This window comes from Lissotriton vulgaris, chromosome 3_1 (assembly GCF_964263255.1).
Source record: "Lissotriton vulgaris chromosome 3_1, aLisVul1.2, whole genome shotgun sequence".
Taxonomy (NCBI): domain Eukaryota; kingdom Metazoa; phylum Chordata; class Amphibia; order Caudata; family Salamandridae; genus Lissotriton; species Lissotriton vulgaris.
The window spans coordinates 1,382,053,815-1,382,078,413 of NC_141689.1; the positions used below are offsets into that span (position 1 = coordinate 1,382,053,815).

General features: G+C 46.1%; 1 protein-coding gene across 3 annotated transcripts in view; it reads right to left on the reverse strand.

The window, feature by feature from the left end:
• The window catches only part of LOC147727940 (stimulated by retinoic acid gene 6 protein-like), a 665,438-nt gene that overhangs the window by 191,833 nt on the left and 449,006 nt on the right, over positions 1–24,599 (reverse strand). For all 3 annotated transcript variants that reach the window (XM_086961854.1, XM_086961855.1, XM_086961856.1), the window contains one exon: positions 19,413–19,488. In XM_086961854.1, coding sequence (XP_086817980.1) covers positions 19,413–19,488 — 76 coding nt within the window. The remainder of the gene's footprint in view (positions 1–19,412; positions 19,489–24,599) is intronic.

The following is a 24,599-nucleotide window of genomic DNA, read 5'->3' on the forward strand; positions in this document are numbered from 1 at the left end:
CATCACTCAGGTGGGAACAGTGTGCTGTACACGGCCGGGAGGCCGAATGTGATGAGTGCGTTGGGAGGCGAGCAGGACCGAAGACACCGGCAAACAGGAGAGACACTTGTAAGCATTGACCGGGGAGTCGGCAGGGGACTGCCACAACGCAACTGGAGATCAGAAGGTGGTTGGCCCATGACACGCAGCAGCTTGGTGGTGGCGGCCTAGACAGTGGAAGTGCCGGGGGACGCCTGATCCCGATACGTAGGCGGGACTATTAGACCTGGTGAAACCCCAACGGACCCCGGAGACGCAGGTTGCACTGAAGCGGACTGCGGTGCAGTGAGTGTGCTTGTGTGTCCTGTGAGGGGGAGACAGCGGAGTTGCAGCCTAAACTGAGGTACTACACATGCATGTGGTGAGGCGCCGGTGGGGGCACCACGCGAGAGGATAATCCATGCCGCATAAGAGACACTTGGCAGCATATCCGGGGCCTGATTGAAGCTGGAAAGAACCCTGAGAGGAGGATAGGAGAAGGCTCAGAATCCAGCAGAGTACGGCCAGGGTGGGCGTAAGCAGCAGTGAGGACCAGGCTGATGTGGGACTGACCTGTACAGGTTGAATACGGGAGTCCCCTCCGGGAGGGCGTCAGCCCTGGGGACTCTGCCCACGGGACGTGCAACAGAAAGCAACACCTGGTCATGGGCCACAACAGAATACCGTGACAAGGCCAGTCAAACAACATCGACAAGTATACAGTGATTATGGGTAGAGATGACTGCTGCAACGGAGGGAGTAACCAGGGCAGCATAGGGGAGGTCGATCCTGATCCCTCGCTAAGAGACATTATGTCAGCCATTAAAGACCTATGGGGTACCCTCGAGCTAAAGCTGAACTCAGTGACGAAAGAGGTCAATTTGCTCCGCGACGACTTCCGGAAAATGTCCGACAAGGTGGCGGTGGCGGAAACGGGCATCGGAAGCCTAAACTCCAAAACGAAGAGACTTGAGGAACAAGTGGCGACCCTAACCAAGTATCAAGATGACATCTACGCCAGGCTGGAAGATTAAGAAGAGGGAGCGAGGTGCAACAATATCTGCATAGTGGGGGTTCCGGAAGGCTTGGAAGGACCCTCCACGTACTGGTTTGTGGAGGACTTGATTCTCAATTATCTCAAACCAAAGGGCCTGTCCAACTTCTTTTCGGTAGAGAGAGCCCATCATGCGTTAGGAGGGAGACTGAAGCCTGGGGCCCCCCCACATACCATCATTGTGTGGATCCTAAATTCTAGGGATCGCGACGCCATCCTGCAAGAGTCACGAGTGTCGGGAGACCAAAGACTAGAGAACGCAATTATAAGATTTTTTCTGGATTTCACTCTTCAAGTTCAACGTCAGAGGAGGTCCTTCGAAGGGGTCAAGTGGGCCCTTCGGGAACAAGGGGTGAAATACATGATGTTATACCCAGCGCGACTCAAGATCCTAGACGGGAGCAAGGCATACTTCTTTTATAAGCCTGAAGAGGCCAGTGACTGGCTGGAGGGAATGAGGACAGTGGGCAGAAGTGGAGGCCCGCGCAGACATGAACACCGCCAGTCCGGCCACAAGGGGATAAAGGCAGGTGGATCGGCCTCAGACGACCAACCACAGGAACAGAGTCTGCATAAGTGATGATTGGGTCTGGAATGATCCGAGGTACCTCAGTGTCGAGGGAGGGAGAAATCGACTGACATTGGACTCCGGACTGAAATGGGGGCCAGGAGGGCCCAGTGGAGTCGCCGCATTCCAGGTCATTGAGTGGGTCAGAGTTGGGACCACTCCGATGACGGAGGCCGCAACAATGGCAAAGAGGGGGGGTGGGAGGGGGGACTCTAAGAGGGGCTACAGGGGGATCCTACCAATTCGATCTGTATGGGTGTAAACTCCGCTAGCCATGTATGAATCTTTCGGTTGACTGCGGGCTGACGTTCCCTCTGCAAGTTGGTGTTGGGTAGGATGGGGTGACAGGCACTCTGCAAGTTTGGAAGGTGAGAGGTTGGGGACCCACTGAGCAGGGAGGCAGGGAGGGGGAGGTGGTTGGGTGTGGGGGGAGGTTTATGGGGATTGATATGTTTTGCTCAATATCTATTTTATTACGAAACATGGTGGTACTGTTATGGTGGGGCACGGGGGATTATGGATTATCCACAAGAGGGGAGATCCCTGATATCTGATGGGTGATTGGGCACAGGTCAAAATATGGATGTGGAACGTCAATGGGCTGGGGAACAAAATTAAATGGACTCTGGTGTTGCAGTATTTAAAGCCGCACTCCCCAGGTGTAGTTCTTTTGCAGGAGACGCACCTGCGAGGCAATAGATGTAAGGCTCTCGACAGGTTCGGGTATAGAATGGTGGTGAATTCGGGCTTTACATCAGGCTCCAGAGGTGTGGGAATATTGATCCGTAATACCTTGCCTATAGTAGTCGAGGGTGCTCGGACAGAGGATACCGGGTGCATGGCAGCAGTAGCTGGCAGATGGGAGGGACAGACTCTTGTTCTGGCCACCTGCTACGTTCCACCCAATCTCCACTCCCAGACCTTTGAGAAACTGGGCACCTTCCTGAAGGACTTCCCTCAAGGGGTGCTACTGCTAGGGGGTGACACAAATGCGGTGATGGATGCAGCCTTGGACAGGTCAGGTGAGGGGCAGGAACACAGGGGAGAAAGTGGACTGTGCGGACTTTCTGCGCGACTTCACACTGCCCATGCTGTCCCAGGAGCAGAGCGACCGTCTAGAAGCTGACCTAACGCGACTGGAGATTGGCGAAGCTCTCAACACGCTTCAGTCTGGTAAGGCACAGGGGCCAAATGGGCTCCCAGTAGAGATCTACAAGAGACAGGCAAATGTAATAATTGACCCGCTCCTACAAATGTACCTAGAGGTGCGTGAAGAGGGGAGACTGCCGCCGGATCAAAGGGACACCACCATAGTTATAATCCATAAAGACGGGGAAGCTGGCCGATCAATGCTCTTCCTATCGGCCGAACTCGCTAATAAATGCTGAGGCTAAAGTCCTAGCCAAGGCAGTGGCGACGCGGCTGCTCTCGGTTCTGCCTGACTTGGTACATGTGGATCAATCCGGATTCATGTCACACAGGAGCACTCAACATAATCTTTAACTGGCACATTTTAGGGTTTTAAACAACTCTAGTCTAATCTTTTCCCATACTGAGAAATGTTGGAAATTTACTCCTAACAATGGCAGACAAACCTTCTTCCAGAGTTAGGAAAAAAGTGGTTGGAGGGAAAGTGAACTTGCAAACACTCAGATATTCGCACGAGTAAATTTACACATACATATTTGCTAAAATGCAGTTCATAAATATTTTTTAGGATTACTATTTCTTGTCCTGCTTTTGTAAATTCTTGGGAATTTACAAAAGCCGTATAGCTACACCTAATGCAAGAACATATACCATGGGTGCACTTTTGAGACTTTCTTGAATAATTGGGCCCCAAATTTGGTCTGGGAATGAATGTGACCTTTTGCGTTTATTAATATTCGGTCTCTATCTCTCTCTCTATTGGCTGGCTTCACAGTGAGTGACAGCATTCTGCTCTTTCACAAGGAGCAAATCGGCACACAAAGTAGTTGTGTTCGGTGCCAGAAACTACAGTGTCAGTGTGTGCTTTTTGAGACCAAAAACATTTTTGCTTTTGCCAATACTTGTTATAATGGAGAGGCCCCGGCAGCGCCTACTCCAATAAGGTTTTACAAAATGTTTGCAAAAACAAGTCGCACATTGACAAAACTAAAAAGCTGACCATCAATTTCAGACCTACTGGCTTTGCCAATGCTTGTTTATTTTTGTTTCCCATAATCTTACTGAAATTGGTTACACTGATTTCTCCATTATAAATATTTTTGGGAAATACTAGCATGCATCAACACGTTACTAAATGATGCTGCAAAGAAATGGTACCTGAAATTTTACAATAGTTTAGCCAAAAAAAAGGTTCCTTTTATTTTTTTTATGAACATTTTATTTTGAAAGCAAAGAATCAATCATGTTTTCAAGCTTCTTCAAATATTTGCATCAAATCAAGGAGCATTCTGAGAGCATTAAACATAGCCTCATATTGCTAAACTTTGAAAAAGTGTGTACACATTTTTATACTGGAACCACTGTCAGGAGTGCAGCCAGAGCTTACAACATTTACTTAGAGTGCTCAACACCCTAATAATAAAGGCTTTCAATTAATGAACCATAAATACAAGTCTGAACAGCATTAACATATGGACAAAATATTACCTTACCTCCAGACAGTTCCTTTCCATGATCTATAAAGTGGTACTGCAAACTGGCTGCCAAAGGGTTTGTACTGCAGGGGGTTGGGCCTACTTGTCCCAAGGACAAAATACACATGAAAACATGTTGCCCTTGACCCCAAAGAATATGTCCTGGTCGTCAGCCCTCCGGCCCTTTGAATATTTTCAATAGGAATATGACCTACACGACGCACTACCACTACGTACGGCTTACTCACGCCCTACGTGTACAAATGCGGGGGGTTGCATCGCTCCTGGACTACTCCCCCCTAGAGGACAGGCTTCTCCTGGACCCCATTGCCGAAAAACTAACACCCATGATTTATCATAAACTCATTAACAACATGCAGGATCCCCTAGTATCCTTGCGTGAAAAAATGGAAGGGTGACATAGGGGTTCTGGAGGACGACGACTGACAAGATGCACTGCAGAGTCCCTGCGAAATAGCCAGACGCGCTAGGTTCAGGCTCGTACAGTTAAAAATTCTTCACCGGGTTAATTACCCCCGAACACACTTATATGCCTGGGGAAGGAGTAAGTAGGCCTTCTGTGCTAGGGGGTGTGGGGAAGAAGGTACGTTCTATCATATTCTATGGGACTGTCCGGAGATACTTCCGTTCTGGTCCAAAGTAGTGGACACAATGGCAGCAGTGGTGGGTACCACAGTCCCGATGGAGCCTAGGTGGTTACTACTGATGATCAAAGGGGCCACGGATTGGTCCAGATACAACAAGATCGGGCTAGCAATGGCAGTGGGTGTGACAGAACAAAGCAAGTGGTTGGGGGGCACAGGCGCCCCCATAGTGGGTCCAATGGATGCGAGACATGGACTGGTGCCAATGGGCCAAAGAAACTATCTACAGGTCCAGGGGCTGTGTAAAGAAAAGGAAAAAGGTCTGGGGTCCATGGATGAAATACAGAGCATTGAGGGGCAGATTAGACCCAGAATAAGGTGTAAGAACAAATCTCCTTGTGTCTGCGTTAGCAATTCACTGTATTTGACAACAACATTTCACCCCATGCTATTTGATTATTGTACTGATGTAAATGATATCATGAGCAATGTTAATAAAAAGAGTTTTAAAAAAAAGAGTACGATAGTTTAGAAGCCTGGTTTTCTCTAGTGTGAGCACCAGTTGTATGCTGAAATAGGAAGGAGGGCCAGGCGTCCATGGTATCAAGTGGTTTTGGGCGATAGGGGCCATAGAATCGGGCGGCACAGAAATGCTCATGACCCGTGATTTTTTCAGATTGATGTGACAATCAAAGCTTCCCCAAATTGGCGCAATTCTTCTAAAAAAAACAGAAGGACATCCCTGGGGTTATTGCTCATCACCCCCAAGCGTACCCCGGTAATACCAGGGTGGTCTCTAACCTTCTGAACAAAGGGCTCTATGTAGGGGGCAAACAGTAGGGACGACGAAGGGCACCCTTGCCTCGTACCTCTCTGAATGGGAAAAGGGGCTGAACTTCTCCCATTAACCCTCACCAAGGCATGTTGTTCCCAGTAGTTGCTTATCATCCAGGACCTAAATATATCTCCGAAAGCAAAGTGTTTTAACACCTCTGTCAGATATGACCAGTAAACACGGTTGAATGCCTTCTCAGCATTAATAGAGAAGAGCATAAACTCCTTCTGGGATTAATGGGCCTTTTCTTTGAGATGTAAAATTCTTTTCATGTTGTCCACACATTGTCGGTGGGTTTTAAACCCCACCTTATCCAAGTCCACCTATCCAGGCATCAATGTAGATAGATGCACAATCAAAATACTTGTGAACAGCTTAGTGTCCACATTAAGCATGAAATCTGCCTATATGACACACACTGCCACGTATCTTTACCAGGCTTAGCAATAACTGCGATCGAGGCGTCCAACATCGAGGGTAGGATGGTGGCAGGACCTGTAAACAAGTTAAAAACCCTAGTATGAAGGGGAGCTTAAAGGGTGCAAAAGAGAGTATAAAAACTGTGCCAGAAAGCCATCAGGGCCTTGGGATTTAAGGAGCTTCTGTCTCGAGATAACAGATACCTCCTCTTCGCTTTGAATCAGTTGTTTGAGTCCTGAGGCCTGACCTGCTGTTAGGCGAGTAGTATTTGTGTGACGCAAATAAAGATCAGATTTCTCCTTAGATAGATGCTTAGGTAGATCTTGCGCCGCATATAGGTCACCGTAAAATTCCCTGAAATGTGAGCCAAATGAGCCATCATCCTCAAGAAGGTCCCTTTCCTTAGCAAACAGAGAAGCAAACCCAGCAACTTGGCAATGAGTTATAATGTTGTTGGCTAACGACCGCCCGCACTTGTCCCCCACCCCCACATAGAAGGAATGTTGAAGACGAAGCAGAGAGCATTCTGCCATATCAAGAGCCAGGCCCGCTAGCTAATTCTGTATGGTTTCCAATTGGCTCAATATTCTGGGGGTCCCAATACGGTGGTGAATACGTTTGAGCTCTTTTACCCGTTCTTGGAGTTGTGTTTGTCAGCAGTGGCTCCTCCGCTATGGTGGAGGAGCGGCATCCCCCATGCAAGCAGTTTAAAAAATGTAAACATAAAACGATAATAAAACAGGTTTAAACCCCGCTTTTTACTCGTTTTATTTTGCTTGCGACAGGGCTTTGGGCAGGACCAGGGTTATGATAGGCTGGAGGGGGGGGGGTGGTGAGCTCTACCTACACTGCACATGTGGTTTTTGGTCAGCGGTCTCAGACCGGCTGAAAACCACATGCACAGGGACCCCTCTCCAACTGCATTTCTGTGGCTGGAGAGAGCAGGCCAACTCCCAGTCTGTCCTGAAGTGCTCATTATTGGCACTCAGGCCAATCCTGAAGCTGTTTTCATGTGAGAGCAGCTTCCGGATTGGTCACAGGACAGGTTGGGAGCCTGTGTCCCTGCCTACAGCGTCAGAGAGGAGTGGAAGAGCGTGATGCGATGTGGCAGCATGTAAGTTTTAGGTTTTAATTTTTTTGCTTTGTTGCCCCCGCCCCCCCCCATCCCCACCTCTTTTGTAAAAAAATGTAATCTCCGTTGTCCCCGTCCGTCCCCCCTCCCTGGCCCCCGCTCCACCTCTTTTACCCTATACAAGCCGCTCTTGGTGTTTGTTTCTCCTACCGAAGCTTCTTGTCCGCCGCTGATATCATGATAAACCCGCCTCTGAATACCGCTTTTAATGCATCCCAGATCATCGCGACCTGAACCTCAGGGCTATCATTTTCACTGAGGAAATCCAATATTTCCTTCTGAATCTGTTCCACTACTGCCAGTCTATGGAGGAGATTCTCTCGCATCCGCCATGGGTGCACCGTACTCTCTGCACCAGGTACCCTCAAGTCACGGAAAAAAAACCAGAGTGATCCGAAGATGACCAAACGCTCTATTCCCACCGATGTAACTGCCACTCGAATTCCACAAGAGCCCAAAAAGTAATCCAACTGTGCATAAGACTTACGTGCATGAAAATAAAATGTATAATTCCTCGAGGTCGGGTGGCAGTTTCGCCGCAGATCCACCAGAACCATCTCTTTCAACCAGAGATTCCCCTCTGGTGAGACCATTCCCGCCACTCCCTCCCTGCTGGCAAACCGGCCAATGCCGTTATCAAAGACTAAGTTAAGGTTGCCACCAATCAGAGCCCATTGATCCTGCAATGTCATTGTGTCTGCTACTGCTCTGAGAATAAACTGTTCCTGCCTCTCCTTTGGGGAATACAGAGAGCCTAAGACCAGTGTGTGCGACCCCTTCTGAACCTATAGCTTTGTAGCCAATTTAAATAGAAATTATGCTCTAAATGCACTATTCTTCCATATTTTTGCAGACTTTTCCACCGTCCAGCCAGAAATGCCAAGCCAGGTCTTCCCTGGAACCGGAAACAAACATCTCGGGACCGGTTTTGGGGTTGGGGGTTCGGACTGGACTGTTCCCATGAGGCACAGGGTCCAGACTGATTTGCATATAGCTGGGTCTGAACTGAGGTGGCGAAGTGAGCTAAAGAATGATTACTGATTCAACCCAAATTTGTGAGTGGGGGTCAGTGTCTGAAAAGTTTCAGCGCTCCGTCCATCATCTCCTTGTGTTTGCTTTGTTCGACCCCATATGTATCCTGTAGACAAGAAGACGGCCCCTGATTTCTGTGACCTTGGAGCCTTACCTACTCTTAAAGGAGTGTGAAACCAATATTGCAACCCCAGCTGACTTGCTTGGTATAGAAGAAAAATACTGGTGTGGAAAGGCCCTATTTTTAAGCTGGTGCCAAGCCCTTGCCAGTAAGTGCATCTCCTGAAGCAGACAAATATCAGCCTTTGTCTCTGCTAGATAGGTGAGGATGGCACACCGTTTAACAGGATTGTTAAGCCCTTGAACATTGAGAGTGACTACTCTTAGAGTACCTTACCTTGAGGCATAACCATGGTATATGTTTGTCACACAAAGTTCCATCGACCACCCGCACCTCCCAAAATGCCACAGAGACTGGCCCATCCAGCTAAAAATGTTGTTGTTGCAGCTTAACAGTTTCTTGAGTGCCCTTATAACAAAAACAAAAACGGAAATCAGAACAAGGAAAAAACACAGAGTCCCTGGAAAACATGCACCACTGAGTATCCTCAGCGATTTTCCAGCAGAGAATTGGCATAAGGGGGTCAATTGTAGCCGTTGATCCAAACAGCAGCCAACTCCTCCACCCCCCGATGGCAAAAAAAAAGAACATTACTAATAGTCAGAAATGCCAGCATTACAAGCATTCTTGAGTCAGCCACTCCTCTGCTACCCTCTCCAATACTACCTGTCTCTCTCGTGCAATTGTGGCAGAATCAGGGCCGGAGTCGACCGCTGCAGGCTCTTGTTGAATCTTTTCCCAGCCGGAGTCCCCTCCGCAGAGGCGGAGCTGTCGCTCTCGATCTTAAGCAGTTCACAAGATTCCCTGAGGAAGCAGATCTGGTACATTTTCCCTCCCCATCGAAAAATTATATGGAAGGGTTGCCCCCAGGAATACAGTACACTTTTATCTCTAACAAAGGACATCACAGACCTGGACTCTTGTCGCTTCTAAAGCATTATGGCAGACTGGTTCTGAAATAAATGCAGTGCCTGGCCCTGAAAAAGCCCCGGCTGAGTGTCTCTTGCTTCACGTAATATCATTTCCTTGAGGGGAAAATCATGCAAACAAGCCAGAATATCAACGGGGCGGGAACCTCCTGGACCAGGAAGGCCAACATGATGGACTCTATCTAATCGCAAGTTGCTGGACTGCATATCCTCCAGAATTGGCTTCTAATGGCATCCCCCTCTGCTCCCAGAGGACCCCCCTGTTTCTCTGGGACCTTTTTCTAAATCCTCGGCGTGTGCTTGAAGGTCACTCTGGCAGTCAGTAAGGCGAATGATTTCTTGCTGTAACTGTTGGATTTCCTCCTCTCTAGTAGTCTTGTATTATTCCACTGCGTTGACTCAATCCCCAATATCAGTAACCTCCTTCCAGACCACTTGTATTTCCTGAGCAAGGTCCCTCTTGATCTCATAAAGATCCTCCCGCAAGGAGGAAAACAGAGACTCCAAGTAGGAGCACGTGATAGGGGCCACAGCATCTGCCATCTCCGGTGATGCCTCCCTACCGGGGTCAATCGGCTTGTCTCTGAGCGGTGGAGCGGGCAATTTCACAAACATATCCTTGAGAGACCTTCATTTTTTATTTCGTTTGGAGGTCATCATTGATGGACTTCTTCCAATGCAAGGGAAGTGGAGGAGAGGACTCCTCATGGTGCGGAGAACGACCACAGCAGGCCACGGAGCAGGTCACAGCAGGAGGAGTGAGAATTTGCCACAACTTCCCTCACCAGCAGCCCCACAGCGAGGTCACCAGATTGTCAGTTTTGCCCTATAGTCAAATCCCAGGCGGACCTACTCACCAGGCAGCATAGAAGGGCAGGCCAGCCCTAGAAGTCAGCGGGCATCACGGGGGATGCGCAGGCAGGAGGGAGCAACCCCCAGTTTGACCACCCTCCTGGATCATTGAAATTGAGCCCCAGGGCTCGCGAACAGCCCGGGGTAGAGCGTGCACTGTTCCAAACTCCACCAGGAGAGCCTCTCATCTCCACGGGCACCTAAGATGCGGCACTACTTTCTGTACATCAATGGCCCAGGACACTGGAGGACCCAGGACCTCAGCAAGCTGTTAATATTCCAGCAGGGATGGCCGCCCAATCTACAACCTCAGCACGCTCAAGCCGCGGTACGTCTCCCAGGCCCAGTGCTCGCACCCCCTTTGAGGGGCGGACCTCTTTGTCGTCCGCTCCTCTCAGAGGCCATCCCATACTCACTTGCCTCAAAGGGCAGATCTCGTCACTCTTGAGGTGCCCCCCTCCCATCTCCAGTCCTGTGCTGAACTGGGCCTCCATCAATATGAAAAGCTAGCATGGGTGTAGGTCGCATTTGCAGTTGGCAGGGAAACACCAGCCAGCAGAGCCGCCTCCTTCCTCCTCCACACAGCAAGCCGCAGGGTGTCTCCAACACCTCCCGGTGCACTCCCGTCTCCCTGGACCTCTCTACCAGCCAGGAAACCTCCGCTGACTCCCTGACCAAAACACTTGCAGGTCAGTGTCAATTCCAGGAGAAGCAGGCTCCCAGTCAAGGCTCCCTCCACTCCACCTCGAGCAGCAGCCCTTCCTGGGTGCAGGCCTCCATGTCAGGCATCCTCTCCTCCATGTCGCCGGGCCCAGAGCAGAACAATTACTTTGTTGCCAACCGGTGCCACAAGGTCACAAGGCTGTTTCTGACCTCTGCCAGGACTCTAGCAGGCGAGGAAACGGGGGGTTCACCGGGCTAGACCAAGGTTGGGCAAGAAGAAGAGTTTTTTTTAAATGTATTTATTGAGATGTTAAGGTGCAATTTGAGGTACGAAAAAGTAGAAGAAGCAGGTTAAGAATAAATACATCAGCATCAATTAATAACAATAATAAGAGAAGACATGTCTAATATACTTCATACCAAAATAGCTCGGATGGGATAAAAGCATCAGTTAATAGCATTAATAAAACAACTCAAGGCTTCACAGAATTAAAATGCATATCAGCACAGCTCGGGCAGGATATAAGGAACAATTTTTCTTAAAAGAATTCTTCTAGAAGGTTCTTAAAAGTTCAGCGCCTAGATTCCCTCCATCTTCTGAGAGGAGCCCAGATGTCTCTTCCCATTTACTGCAATTTCTTTCCCTTAAATTCATATAAACACGCCTCTATATTATGCATTCCTAATAATCTTGTGAGCCACATCTGGAAAGTGGGGGCAGTGGTATCCTTTCAACCAGCAGAGATAAATATGCTTAACACTGCCACTGAGATAAAAACCAGGGCTTCAGCATTTCTTGCCGCCTTCAGTTTACCATCAGTACCTAGTAAAACCACGGTAGGGGATAGATCGATGTTTTGATCTAGCAGCCCCTCCAAAAACACCTGCATTTCCTTTAAAATTGGAGCCAGATTGGGGCAATGATAAAACATATGGAGTAAATCTGCGGGACCCGTATTACATCTGGGGCATCTGTCATCTTCCCTTACACCCCACGCAAATAATTTCGCTGGCGTGAAGTATAAATTATACAGAGTCTTATAATGCTGGGCCTTTAGATTAGAGGATCGGAAGATTTTCGTATTCATAAGTAGGGCAAGATCTAAATCGACATCTGGATCACCTAACTTCTGGGACAAGGTGGCTTCCGTTTTTTCCAGATCATCCTCAAGACCTTGTTGTAAAAGATTGTACCCTATTTTAATTTTCCTACAACCTTTTCTCAGATATTCGACCATTGGGTTCTCCGCAGGGAGAGAAATCCTTGGCCTGAATGCCCGTACTGTCTGGACAATTTGACTGTATAACAGCCACTGGCTGGATGGAATAATAAATTTCTACTGCAAAATGTCAAAGCCAAGGATATCAGCTCCTACCATAATGTCCCCCAAGCACTCTACCCCCTGCCCCTTCCAGAGTTGACTGTCCCTATTTTGGCCTAGATGGGGAAAGATGTTAGAATTCCAAAGATCCGTAATGCCATTTATTTTTGGAATATTCAAAAATATCCTGACTGCCTTCCATGTCCCCCACACCCCTTCTAGGATTTTATTTCTCGCTCTCTTATAATACCTGCGGTCCACTTCACACGTTAGTAACCCAGTAGCCTTTCTTCCCAATAGGAGCTCAAAGATGGAGGGTAGTGCCTGATTATCCGGCTGGCTTTCCAGTGCTGCAGGATCAGATTGAAACAATATATTCATTTGTACCAATAAACATGTTCAATGATACAGCCTAAGGTTCGGCATAGCCAAGCCTCCCCTCGCCAATGGTAAAGACATACGGGTAACCGATCTTCTGGTTTTGCCATACTGTCAAATGAACTGCGAAAATACTGATTCTAATTTTCTGATCACCCTTTCTTCTAACAACAGTGGAATGGCCCAAAATAAATACAGAACCTTTGGAAACATAGTCATTTTTAAAACATTCACCCTCCCAATCAGTGATAGATGTAACACATTGATTCTTTTCAGCTCGGTTTCAATGGAATCTATCAGGGGTAAATAGTTATCTTTAACAATCACATCCACATTGGCATTCACCCTTACCCCCAGATACACGGCTGAATCTACAAACCTTTGGTCTGTCTTATTGATATTGTTCGTGCAAATTATCTGAGTTTTTTTTTCGTTCAAACGATACTCCTTGGCCAGTTGACACAGCTCTATCATAGATTGATGAGGATCCGTTGTTATTATTGCCAAGTCATCCGCAAATGCTAACCGTTCAGTGGAATGACCGTTAAGCATCACTGGATTAATCAGTTTAGAGGCTAGGGTTTTCTGGATGAGCGGGTCGATGTATAAAGAAAACAAAATTGGGGAGCACGGGCATCCTTGGCTTCTATTCCCAAAACCCCTGCCAGCTAGGATACCCCACAAAAACTCCCAGACCACGCGGTCGAACGCTTTCCAACCCCCCCCCCCATGGCAGCGTGGGCGTCAAATAATGCGATGGCCCGTCTGGTATGATCCGTTGTGCCCCTGCCCGGCACAAAGCCATGCTGCCATGGAGAGACGAGTCGGCCAATGATCCCCCCCAGTCTCTTCGCCCAGATCTTAGAATATAATTTTGTGTCCGCGCTGATAAGCGAAATTGGACAATATGACCCTGGGTTGTCTTTGGGTTTGTCCTTTTTATGAAATATAACAATATTAGTCTCTTTCCAAGAGTCTGGGATTACGCCTGTATAAACAATGCCATTAAATAAATCTAGAAGGATTGGAGCGATCTCTTTTTCTAGGCATTTGTAGACTTCTAGGGGGATCCCGTCTGGGCCTGCGGCCTTACCGGCTGCTAGCTCCCGTAAAGCCATCCTTACTTCAGTCAGGGTCAGGTCTCTGTCCAATAAATCACTGCTATGATTGTCTAGCATGGGACCAACATCATCAATATCTGGGCTCTGATCAGGCACCATATCTTCCTCATCCTACAGTTTTTGATAAAAGGTCTTAAAGACTCTTAATATATCCTTTGGCACCGTATAATCAATACCATCCTCTTGTATGCTGGAAATTATGTTTTTTGACCTCTCCTGCCTGATCCGGAGTGCCAGTGCCCTCCCCGCCTGCTCACCCGTTTCATAGCGCTTTGCCCTGGAAGACTGGTATTCTCTGGCCTCTTTCTGAGTGATTATTCGATGAAGATCCGCTTTAATAGGGACAATTCTGTTTAGGCTCGCCTGACTATCTGCCCCCTGCACGATATCCTTAATATGCAGTTCTTCTGCCGCCGCCAAATCCCTGATCCTATTCTCCACCTCCCTCTTATCCTCTCTCCTTAGCCTAGCTGCGCAGCTTATAGATTCACCCCTTAGGGAGGCCTTAAATGCTTCTCAGACTCCATTTCGGGATGTGCTATAACGATTCATATCATAAAATTCTTTTGCCCACTTTCTAATATGTTCCACAAACCTTTTATCAGATAAGAACTTCCTCTCAAAAGTCCAGCTTGTGTGTTTCCTCTCAGCCTTATCTACTTCTAAAGATAAGATCAACGGGTTGTGATCTGAGATTACTTTTGGTAACTTCATAATGTGCGCCTTATTAAGTTCTATGGAGGAGATCAAAAAATAGTCTTGCTTGAAATATTTCTGGCACGGGTATGAAAAGTATGTAAAACCTGGATTTAAAGGCTCCTTAGTACCCCAGACATCCTTCAGTCCGTGTGATTTCATAAGTGAGTCCAGAGCCCGGTATACTCCGGGTTTTCGTCCTGAATACCCACCTACCCTGTTCCAATCAACCGAGATATTCAAGTCGCCACACAATATAATAGGTGTTGACCAGCTAGCCAGCTCTTCCTCTAATACATCATAAACCTCAGGGTCATCTTGATTCGAACCATATACTACGCACATTGTATAACCCAAGCTCAGCTCTACTATTACCCATCTCCCCGAGCTATCAGCCTTAGATCTCTTGATCCCTCCTAGAGTTTGTTTGGCCAGTATGTCAAACCCCCTAACTGTGGAAGTTTGCGAGGAGCAGGCAAGTAACTCAAAGCCCCTGAAATTCATTAGGCTCCTTTTTGCCCAGGGGATGTGGGTCTCTTGGAGACATAAAATATCGATATTGTTATATTTGACGAAGTGACCCAGCCTTTGGCGTTTCCTCCAGTCGTTTAACCCACCCACATTGATTGAGCAGATTCTAATGTGTGGCATAATAAGAAACTGAGCTTTCCCAATCAAAAGAAACAACCTCACTAATATTATCCATTGCCATTAAACAACCAGCTGATCAGGACAAAAAACCTCAAAGCACCAAGTCATCTCATTTTTTGATTTTTTCCCTTTAACCCCCAACTTTCCCCCCTCCCCCTCTCCTTGATGCCCCCCTCTCCCTGACCCATCCCTCCCAGCCTGTACCACCACCCCCCCCCTACCCAGCGCAGCACCCACTCACATGAGGCGCTCAGACCTGGTCTGTGCACGTGATGGATGGCAGTTGAAGCAATGGAGAAAAATAGAAAAAGAAAAGTCAATAACAACACCCTACATATACCTTATAGCCCACTAAATACCCCAACACCACCGATTCATTACACTTTCCAGCTTTGTCCAATATCCCTCATCTGACTATGACATTTAAGGCAATCTTGGATTTCACATAGGACAAAAGGTTCATTAATCAGTATTAATATTATTTCTCTTGAGAATCCAAATACTCTTTAGCTTTGACTTCAGAGGCAAAGTATAATGTTCTCCCTCCATTGATTATTTTTAGTTGAGCCGGGTTGATCAAATATGCTTGCATCTTTTTATCTTGAAACGGCTTTAACAGTTGCCTCAACCTCCATCGTCTCTCAACAGTTGCGTGACAGAAGTCAGGGCGAACAAAGAAAGCCACTCCTTCGACAACTTTCTTCGCATCCGGTCTTGCTTTTTCCGCAATCGCCTGCCTCAGTACAAAGTTGCCCAAGAATATTAATATTGCTCTGGGTTTATCCCCTTCCTTTGTGTTCCTGTTCAGTATGAACGGGGTACGGTGTGCCCGCTGGATTTCGGTTGCCCAGTTCCAGCCTGCGATTTTGGGAAACGCTCGCTCAAAGAGCTTGATAACATACGCTCTTACGTCAGATCCTTCAACTCGTTCCGGTATACCTAAGATTCGAAGGTTGTTACGTCTCAATCGGTTTTCCATGTCTACCAGTTTCCACTGGATATCAATTACTTGTGAGCTTTGAGCATCCACCTTACTTGTCGCGGCTGACGCCTCCATCTCTGTTGAGACCACTCTCTCCTCGAGGTTTGACATTCGATCACCCAGGTTAACACAGGCTTTGGACAGTTTCCTCACAACGCCCTGCATCTTTTTAACAGCGGCTTGTGCCTTGCGACTGTCCTGGCGGGTCTCTTCTCTATGAGCAATAATCTCCTGATGGATAACCTCGAGAAGAGACATCTGTGCAGCTTCCCCACAAGGGCACCCCAGCAGCGGCATAGCTGAGGAATGATCCCAGCTGAGCTCCTGCTCTTTCATCCCTGCTGGCAGTTTCTCCACCGTTGCCGGTAGTTCATGCTCTGGCTCACTTTCTGATTCCAGGTTACTGTCTCCCTGCACGGTGCGGTTGTCCTCATCATCGTTTTCCGACCATTCGCCACCTTCTGAGACCGAGAAGAAACACTCACTAGGGCCTTATCCTTCAATTTATCATTTTCGAGGGGGATAGCATTGTTTGCCAGATCAGTCTCTTCCCTCCCTGCCTGGGTCCTATCCAGATCCAACCTGACTGTATTGCCAGGGTCAACAGTTGATGTGCCATCAGGATTAGCTGTATCTGTATCTATGCTTAATGCCGCCTCACAATCGCCCTGACCATTTGCCCCTTCTGCGCTCTGAAGGGAGGACAATTGTTACATCTGGTATGGTGATAGTAGTAGATGCTTTATCATGTTCTTTCCTCCCTTCTATCTCTTCGGTCACCTCAGCCTGGACCTCAGCTGGGACCTCAGCCTGGACCCCCTCATTAAGTGGCACATTCGCTTTTGAGCCTTTCTCTTTCTCTTTCTCTTTGCCGATTTTAGAAAAAATGTCCGCAATTGGGGTATTAGTCAGTTTTACCTTGACTGCCAGCTGTTGTTGCTTTCTTACCGGGGGGTGTCTGCTTTTTTTCCTGTTTGTCTGCCTCCGCCGCTTCTGCTGTAGCCTCTCCAATGCTGTCGCTTTGGCGTTTGCGTTCACCTTGGGTGCCATGGCCCCCCTCCTCCTCTCTCTTCCCCTGTGCCGCCAATTCTGTGAGCCTCGCTCCAGTCGAACCGGCTCTGCCGACAGTTCCGCCTGAATCCGCGCACTTCTCAGGCTCCGCAGACTCCACAGCTCCTCGCCCCGCCCCTCCGTTCTTCGCTGAGCTCTGCTGCTGAGATTTATCACCGCCAGCGCCAGTTCCCACAACAGCCGTCCCAGCGGTCCGCGGCAGGTAAGAGGCAAGAACATCAGCACCCGGTTCTGAACTTAACTGCTTATAAACTGTGAAGCGATTTTCTGCCGGTTCTACATCTATATGTGATTTTGTGGCGATTTCCGTAGCGTTCAGCATTCGTGTTCGGGCTCTAACCGCATCTCCATTGCTTCACTGCTCACGGCTGTCCTAGGCGGCCGCCATCTTACCTTGACTGGGGAGGCTAACTTAATGGTACCCATTTAATTATGAACTGAAATCAGACTGATGGGCCCCAAAACAGGTTTTAACAGCTCTCATGTGGTAAGAAAATACATTGAAGTGCATGGCTTTGTGTGTCATACTCTCCTTCAGATGCTTTTCACAAGGAAATCCACAGCATGACGTCTGACAAGCCTACTTATTCATATATATGAGCAAACCATGTCAGTGCTTAGCGTCCAGTAGATGTGGTCGGCACTTCACTGGTTCATTCTGCAGTATGCCAGACCTAGGCCCATTTGTGGAATATCCCCTGAGCTGGACCTGCGAGGGATGCAGGGAAGCTTTCAAACAATGCAACAACACTGCAAGGAAAACTGTTCTCCTTTTATTTTATTATAAACCTGTTGTCGTTTACCCAGCCTAAATGAGGAGCTAGCCCCCTCCCGTGTTGCCTCGTCATAGTCCAGCAGGCTACTGCCCACTTCCTGGCCCTTTCCTGATAGCCCAGGAAGTTCCTGTTGATCAGCAGCTAGACCACTTACTTCCACTGTGCTAGGCTCTTTATGGCCGACATTACACCATTCATAATGCAACACCAAAACACAGGCGCTTGTGCCGCTAAGTCCTCCCACTCGAACCCAACTCAATTAGGTGAATTCCCTATCTAGGGTTAAAGAAGGGTACACTTTAGTAACATTTTTCTGAATACGCCCACATAGCGATGGGCCCCAGAATGCATAATTACAGTATTCATATGAAGATGAATGAACACGTATCTGTTATTGCTCAGCAGCCGATGCAGAGTTCAATGTAACAGGCTTGTTCCAACGAGATCTGTTTGCAGTGTTCAGGCGTAACGTGCTACCTTGTCCTGTCTACCCGCTGCCTCAAACTGGGCTTGGGCTGTAAGTGCCCTTTCTGCATGGTTTCCCCATGCCCTCGAATCATCTACTTCCCCCTTCCCCCACTGGCCCTGCCATCTGCCATCCCAAGGCTCATGGGTTGAGGGATGACCTCCCCTTGTGGTCCTTCCTGCGACCAGGGGCCTTGCTACTGAGAGACTGACTGCTTTTTTACCCCTGTGGATCTGGCACTTGCGGCCTGGTCTCTTAGTTCCTAATCTGACTTCCAGACATGGGTGGGTCTCTCGGCAATGCTACAATTCTGTTTGGGCCCTCTAGGCACCTGTAAGAACCATGACCTCAGCACACTGCCTGCCTCCTTTTGCTTCTTTTTTTTTAGGGTGGGGTGGGAGGGAAGCAGACGTTTTGAGTATGTACACCAAACACCTTCGCTTGGGTTTATGGCTCCAGCCCCCTGAGGCCAGCTACACTGGTCGGGCCCTCAATTTTTTTGTTTGATAGGGAACTCTCTTTTTTTATTTGATAGGGTACTCTGTATTTTTGGTTGATAGGGTCCTCTTTTTTTGGGTTGATGGGGTACTCTCTTTTTTGTTGGATAGTGTCTTCTCTATTTTTGGTTGATAGGGTACTCTCTTTTTTTGGTTGATAGGGTGGTCTCTTTTTTTGTTTGATAGGGTACTCTCTATTTTTTGGTTGATAGGGTCCTCTTTTTTTTGGTTTATAGGGTACTCTCTTTTTTTGTTGGATAGGGTCCTCTCTTTTTTGTTTGATGGGGTACTCTCTATTTTGGTTGATAGGGTACTCTCTATTTTTAGTTGATAGGGTACTCTCTTTTTTTGGTTGATAGGGTACTCTCTTTCTTTGGTTGATGGGGTATTCTCTTTTTTGTTGGATATCTGCATAGTATGGCGTAATCTGCAGAAAATGTTACTTTTTTGAAAGTTCAGTATTTTAATATAGAGACTTGAACTCCTAATGTCTAAAACTGAGGCCTAACAAAGTCTAGAAACAAGCCAGCTGTAGAATACTTGAGTATATTTAAAAAAAAACATTGCTGTATCAATTTGAATGTGTCATTATACCTTACCTGTAGCAAACTAAAATATGGAACACGTAAGTCACAGATGAGATAATGGCCGAGAAAGTGCTGAAAAACCAGACATCTAAAAATAAAAAAAACAAAGCGTGCTTTATTCACTGTACATATTTTGTTCAAAAAGTGAGCATATCTAAACAAATCAGCGGTTTATTCCTTGGCTCTGTCGCTCCTAGAAGTCCTTAGAGGTTACATAACTTTCTAAATTTCTATAAATTATGTAATGCTACATTATGTTATGTTGTGTTAGGGTGATTTGTTTAGATCAGTCATACCACAACAACTAAAAATATCTAATGTAAGGGTGAAACTGGTCTCGCAATCAGTTTTTAGGTGTAAATCTAAATATCAAACTCACAAACTTTGATGCTGCTATGTTTTTTAATCCCATTTTGAAAACTATGGATTTTTGTTTTTGGAGAAGTGTTCTGATCCTGTTTTATTTATTTTTCTCTGCAAGGGCTGCACTTTCAATTTTTCAATTTGACCTCTCCAGACTCTCCTTACTTTTTTTCCCCTCAGTTTATTTTTACATGTGCCCAATACGTAAATGATTTACTTCAAATGAAATATAATTTTGAATAATATTTACAAGACAAAAACACAGAATTATAGAAACGTCCTGCAACTGTATGGCTCCCACCCGGTTGAAGCTGTAGAAAAGCACTATAAGCTTTTCACAGCCGAATACCTACATTTTAGCTTCAATAATTGTAAACAAAAAAATCACATTTATGTCATAGTTTAAAGAAAGCGTCACTTCAAGTGTAACATTGCCAACTGAACGTCTGTTCAACAACCTTACATGGGTTCCGCACTGTTTGAAAAATATTGATTTCTTTACTAATTACACAAAGTGGAGACCTGGGACTGGATCATGATGGGATGTCCCAGCGCAGAGCTGTGCGCCTGTTTTTATGGCCCTGCAGGGCGTAAAGTGGATATATTTAAATGGATAAAGCCTTGCTCACTGTTTCCAAGATTTACTATCTGAAAATAAAGCATTCACTGAAAGGAATCCATGGTTAACCCTTTAAGTGCTGCCGTCGGCCAACGGTCGTCACGAGCACTACCTTGCCAGTGCTGCGCACGACCGTTGGCCGACGGGTCAGCATTTGTTATTCGAACGTTCAGCACTGGGCGCTGAACGTTCGACGCTCGGAAGAATGTTAATGATATATTTAAATGGATAAAGCCTTGCTCACTGTTTCCAAGATTTACTATCTGAAAATAAAGCATTCACTGAAAGAAATCCATGGTTAAATGAATTGACCCTACACACAGCATGCACATATAAATAGGTGCTCTGCAATGCACCTGAAAAATACTTCATGATCCGCATCCCTGGATCTGTATCATGATGCAGGATCTTGCACCTGGGTAGGCATGAAAGCGGACGCGTGCTCTGCGGCCATTTTGAAAGGATTCACTGTTATAGATTTACCATTCCTAGCCATTTCTAACCCCACATCTCCGTATTGTGAAGATATATATCACCACGGTTCAGAACATATATGGAGTTAGGAAGAAAATCCATACCTAATTACCTTTAGATATTTTTGATTCAATATTTTGTCCTCAATATTTGCATGCCGTGATATTCTGGATTCAATAGTCAGGGTTCACATCCTTAATAATTGGTATTTTCCAAAGAGTTCACAATCCAGTATTAATTATTTTACCTTTTTGAGTTTCAGAGGCACTTCATACCACAGACTGGCCACTTCCTTGGAAAATGTTTAGCATAAGGTCCACTGTGCCCATTTTGCTGTGTCTGGAAATCGTTACACACCTGTACGTGGATCGAGTTTCAGTCAGATGCAGATGAGTCATTTTCAAAAGTAATCAAGATTCAGATGGTTTGATAGAGACGTGCTTAGCACCACTGTGACACTCCATTTTTCTGCTAGACACCAATATAAATCAGCGTGTGTTTACATTTGTCTCAAAAACTCAGGGGGTTATTTACAAGCCCCTTGCGCCGCTGGTGCATAATGTTGCGCGACGCACCGAAGGCGCAACCTGCTGATGGTATTTACAAACACACGTAAATCCATCCTGCGTGTCTTTCTGTGTCCTTGTAAATATGACCCCTTTTCATGCAACACTTGACGTGTTAGCAGTGAGACATGGGTGTTGCTGTTGGTGTTCCCACGCAACACCCATGTCCACTGATGCATTTTCAGATTTAGGAGCCATCTTAAACCTGGAAATGTGTCAGAATGCTACGCCACCCCAGGGGGTCGGGGCGAGGCGGAACGAGGAGAAATGTTTTAATTCGTCCTCATTTGTTTCCTCTTTCAATGCGTGCTGCATTCTACATCAAGCATTGGAACAGGAAATCACCTCAACTTATTTTTTGTGTGCAGGAAGGTGCCCCTTCCTGCACAAAAACTATATCCCCATGACACAGCCATCCTTGCACCATGGTGCAAGTGTGCATGTGCTGGCACGTTGCAGCTGGTTGTACCCCAAGACAGGGAAAAGCACAGCGATGTGACATATTGTTGTAAATATGTTGCATCCTTGTGCTTCAAAACTAATGCAGCGCAGCAAAATGACTTGCGGCACTGCAATGCGTTAGTGTCTCGTAAATGGGGGCCTTCAGACTGCATAACTTAGTTGTTGCAGTGTGCTTTAGAGACTACTAGCCAGTGCGAGAGGGCAAAGGTCACATCGAGTGTCCATGACCATATTGGGGTGAAGGGACATCTGTTTAATATACTTCAAGAACAAGAATGTTGTATACAGAATCAGACCAGTATATTTATGCTGGAAACAATATACCAATATATATATACCACACCAGGTACTGGAGCTGTCAAAATAATACTGACTGAGCCTCTGTTGCTCTAAAAACATATATATTAGAAAGAAAATCCTCACCCACAATTAGGTGACATGCTTCATCGCAGGGGACCTAATCACTGCATACAAACGGTCTATGAGGAGGGCTAAAACTCTCAAGCAGGAGAGGAGCTCCTAAAATGGGTAATTCCTTAGTGGGCTAGTTTCTGCCTGTTATTACCCTTTAATAGGTGTCTAGGCTTACAAAAAGGACCTACAATGTAGTTACTCTGCAAATATGTGTAAGGAAAAGATTCTAAATTAAATTGTGTGTATTACAACCAAAGGTCTGTGAACTCAAGAGTGGATTCATTGTTTTCTTTATCTGAAACAAATAAACATTGTAGTTTAGAGACACAAATATTATGATAGTGAATTTATTTTCACTGTGATCATCCCCTGTCATAAATAATAAGAAGAACTCACTGAAAGGGATCACTGACAGAATATCGGCAGTCAAAATATCGACTTGCCAAAATATCGAGGTAAAAATATAGAATGCCAGAATATCGACTTCCTATCTACAAACAGGTAAGTACAAAAATTTCGACTCCAAAATATCGATAGGAAAAAATATAGACAGTAAAAAAATATCGAATTTTTTAAATATCTTAAAAGTAATTTAAAAGTAATATAATAATAAATATAATTAATTTAAACATACTTAAAATACTTAAATACACTTAAAATTAATAAATAATTAATGTAACTTTAAAAAAATATTATTATTAATTTTAAAACATATATATATATATATATATACATAGTATTAACAAAACATATACAATATTTTTTCCGTAGGATAGCGAGAGGGTTCAATTTACTATTCACACTCCAGAGAGTGCAACAGTAGGGAAAGCATTGGATAGTGTAGGGGTAAAATCTTACTATTCCCACTCCAGAGAGTGTAACAGTAGGGAAAGCTTTGGATAGTGTAAGCTTAAAAATTAGTATTCCCACTCCAGTGAGCGCAACAGTAGGGAAAGCGTTGGATAGCGTAGGGGTAAAAATTATTATTCCAACTCCAGAGAGTGCAACAGTAGGGCAAGCGTTGGATAGGGAGAGGTTAAAAATTACTATTCCCACTCCAGAGAGCACAACAGTAGGGAAAGCATTGGATAGCGTAGGGGTAAAAATAACTATTCCCACTCCAGAGAGTGCAACAGTGGGGAAAGTGTTGGATAGCGTAGGAGTAAAAATTACTATTCCCACTCCAGTGAGTGCAACAGTAGGGAAAGCGTTGGATAGCGTAGGAGTAAAAATTACAATTCCCACTCCAGTGAGTGCAAGAGTAGGGAAAGCGTTGGATAGCGTAGGGATAAAAATTACTAGTCGTACTCCAGAGAGTACAACAGTAGGGAAAGCGTTGGATAGCGTAGAGATAAAAATTACTATTCCCACTCCAGTGAGTGCAACAGTAGGGAAAGCGTTGGATAGATTAGGGGTAAAAATTACTATTCCAACTCCAGAGAGTGCATCAGTAGGGAAAGCGTTGGATAGCGTAGGGGTAAAAATTACTATTCCCACTCCAGTGAGCGCAACAGTAGGGAAAGCGTTGGATAGCGTAGGGGTAAAAATTACTATTCCAACTCCAGAGAATGCAACAGTAGGGCAAGCGTTGGATAGGGAGAGGTTAAAAATTACTATTACCACTCCAGAGAGAGCAACAGTAGGGAAAGCGTTGGATAGCGTAGGGGTAAAAATTACTATTCCCGCTCCAGAGAGCACAACAGTAGGGAAAGCATTGGATAGCGTAGGGGTAAAAATAACTATTCCCACTCCAGAGAGTGCAACAATAGGGAAAGTGTTGGATAGCGTAGGAGTAAAAATTACTATTCCCACTCCAGTGAGTGCAACAGTAGGGAAAGCGTTGGATAGCGTAGGAGTAAAAATTACTATTCCCACTCCAGTGAGTGCAACAGTAGGGAAAGCGTTGGATAGCGCAGGGATAAAAATTACTATTCCTACTCCAGAGAGTGCAACAGTAGGGAAAGCGTTGGATAGCGTAAGGATAAAAATTACTATTCCCACTCCAGTGAGTGCAACAGTAGGGAAAGCGTTGGATAACGTGGGGGTAAAAATGACTATTTCAACTCCAGAGAGTGCATCAGTAGGGAAAGCGTTGGATAGCGTAGGGGTAAAAATCACTGTTCCCACTCCAGTGAGTGCAATAGTAGGGAAAGTGTTGGATAGCGTAGGAGTAAAAATTACTATTCCCACTCCAGTGAGTGCAACAGTAGGGAAAGCGTTGGATAGCGTAGGGATAAAAATTACTATTCCCACTCCAGTGAGTGCAACAGTAGGGAAAGCGTTGGATAGCGTAGGGGTAAA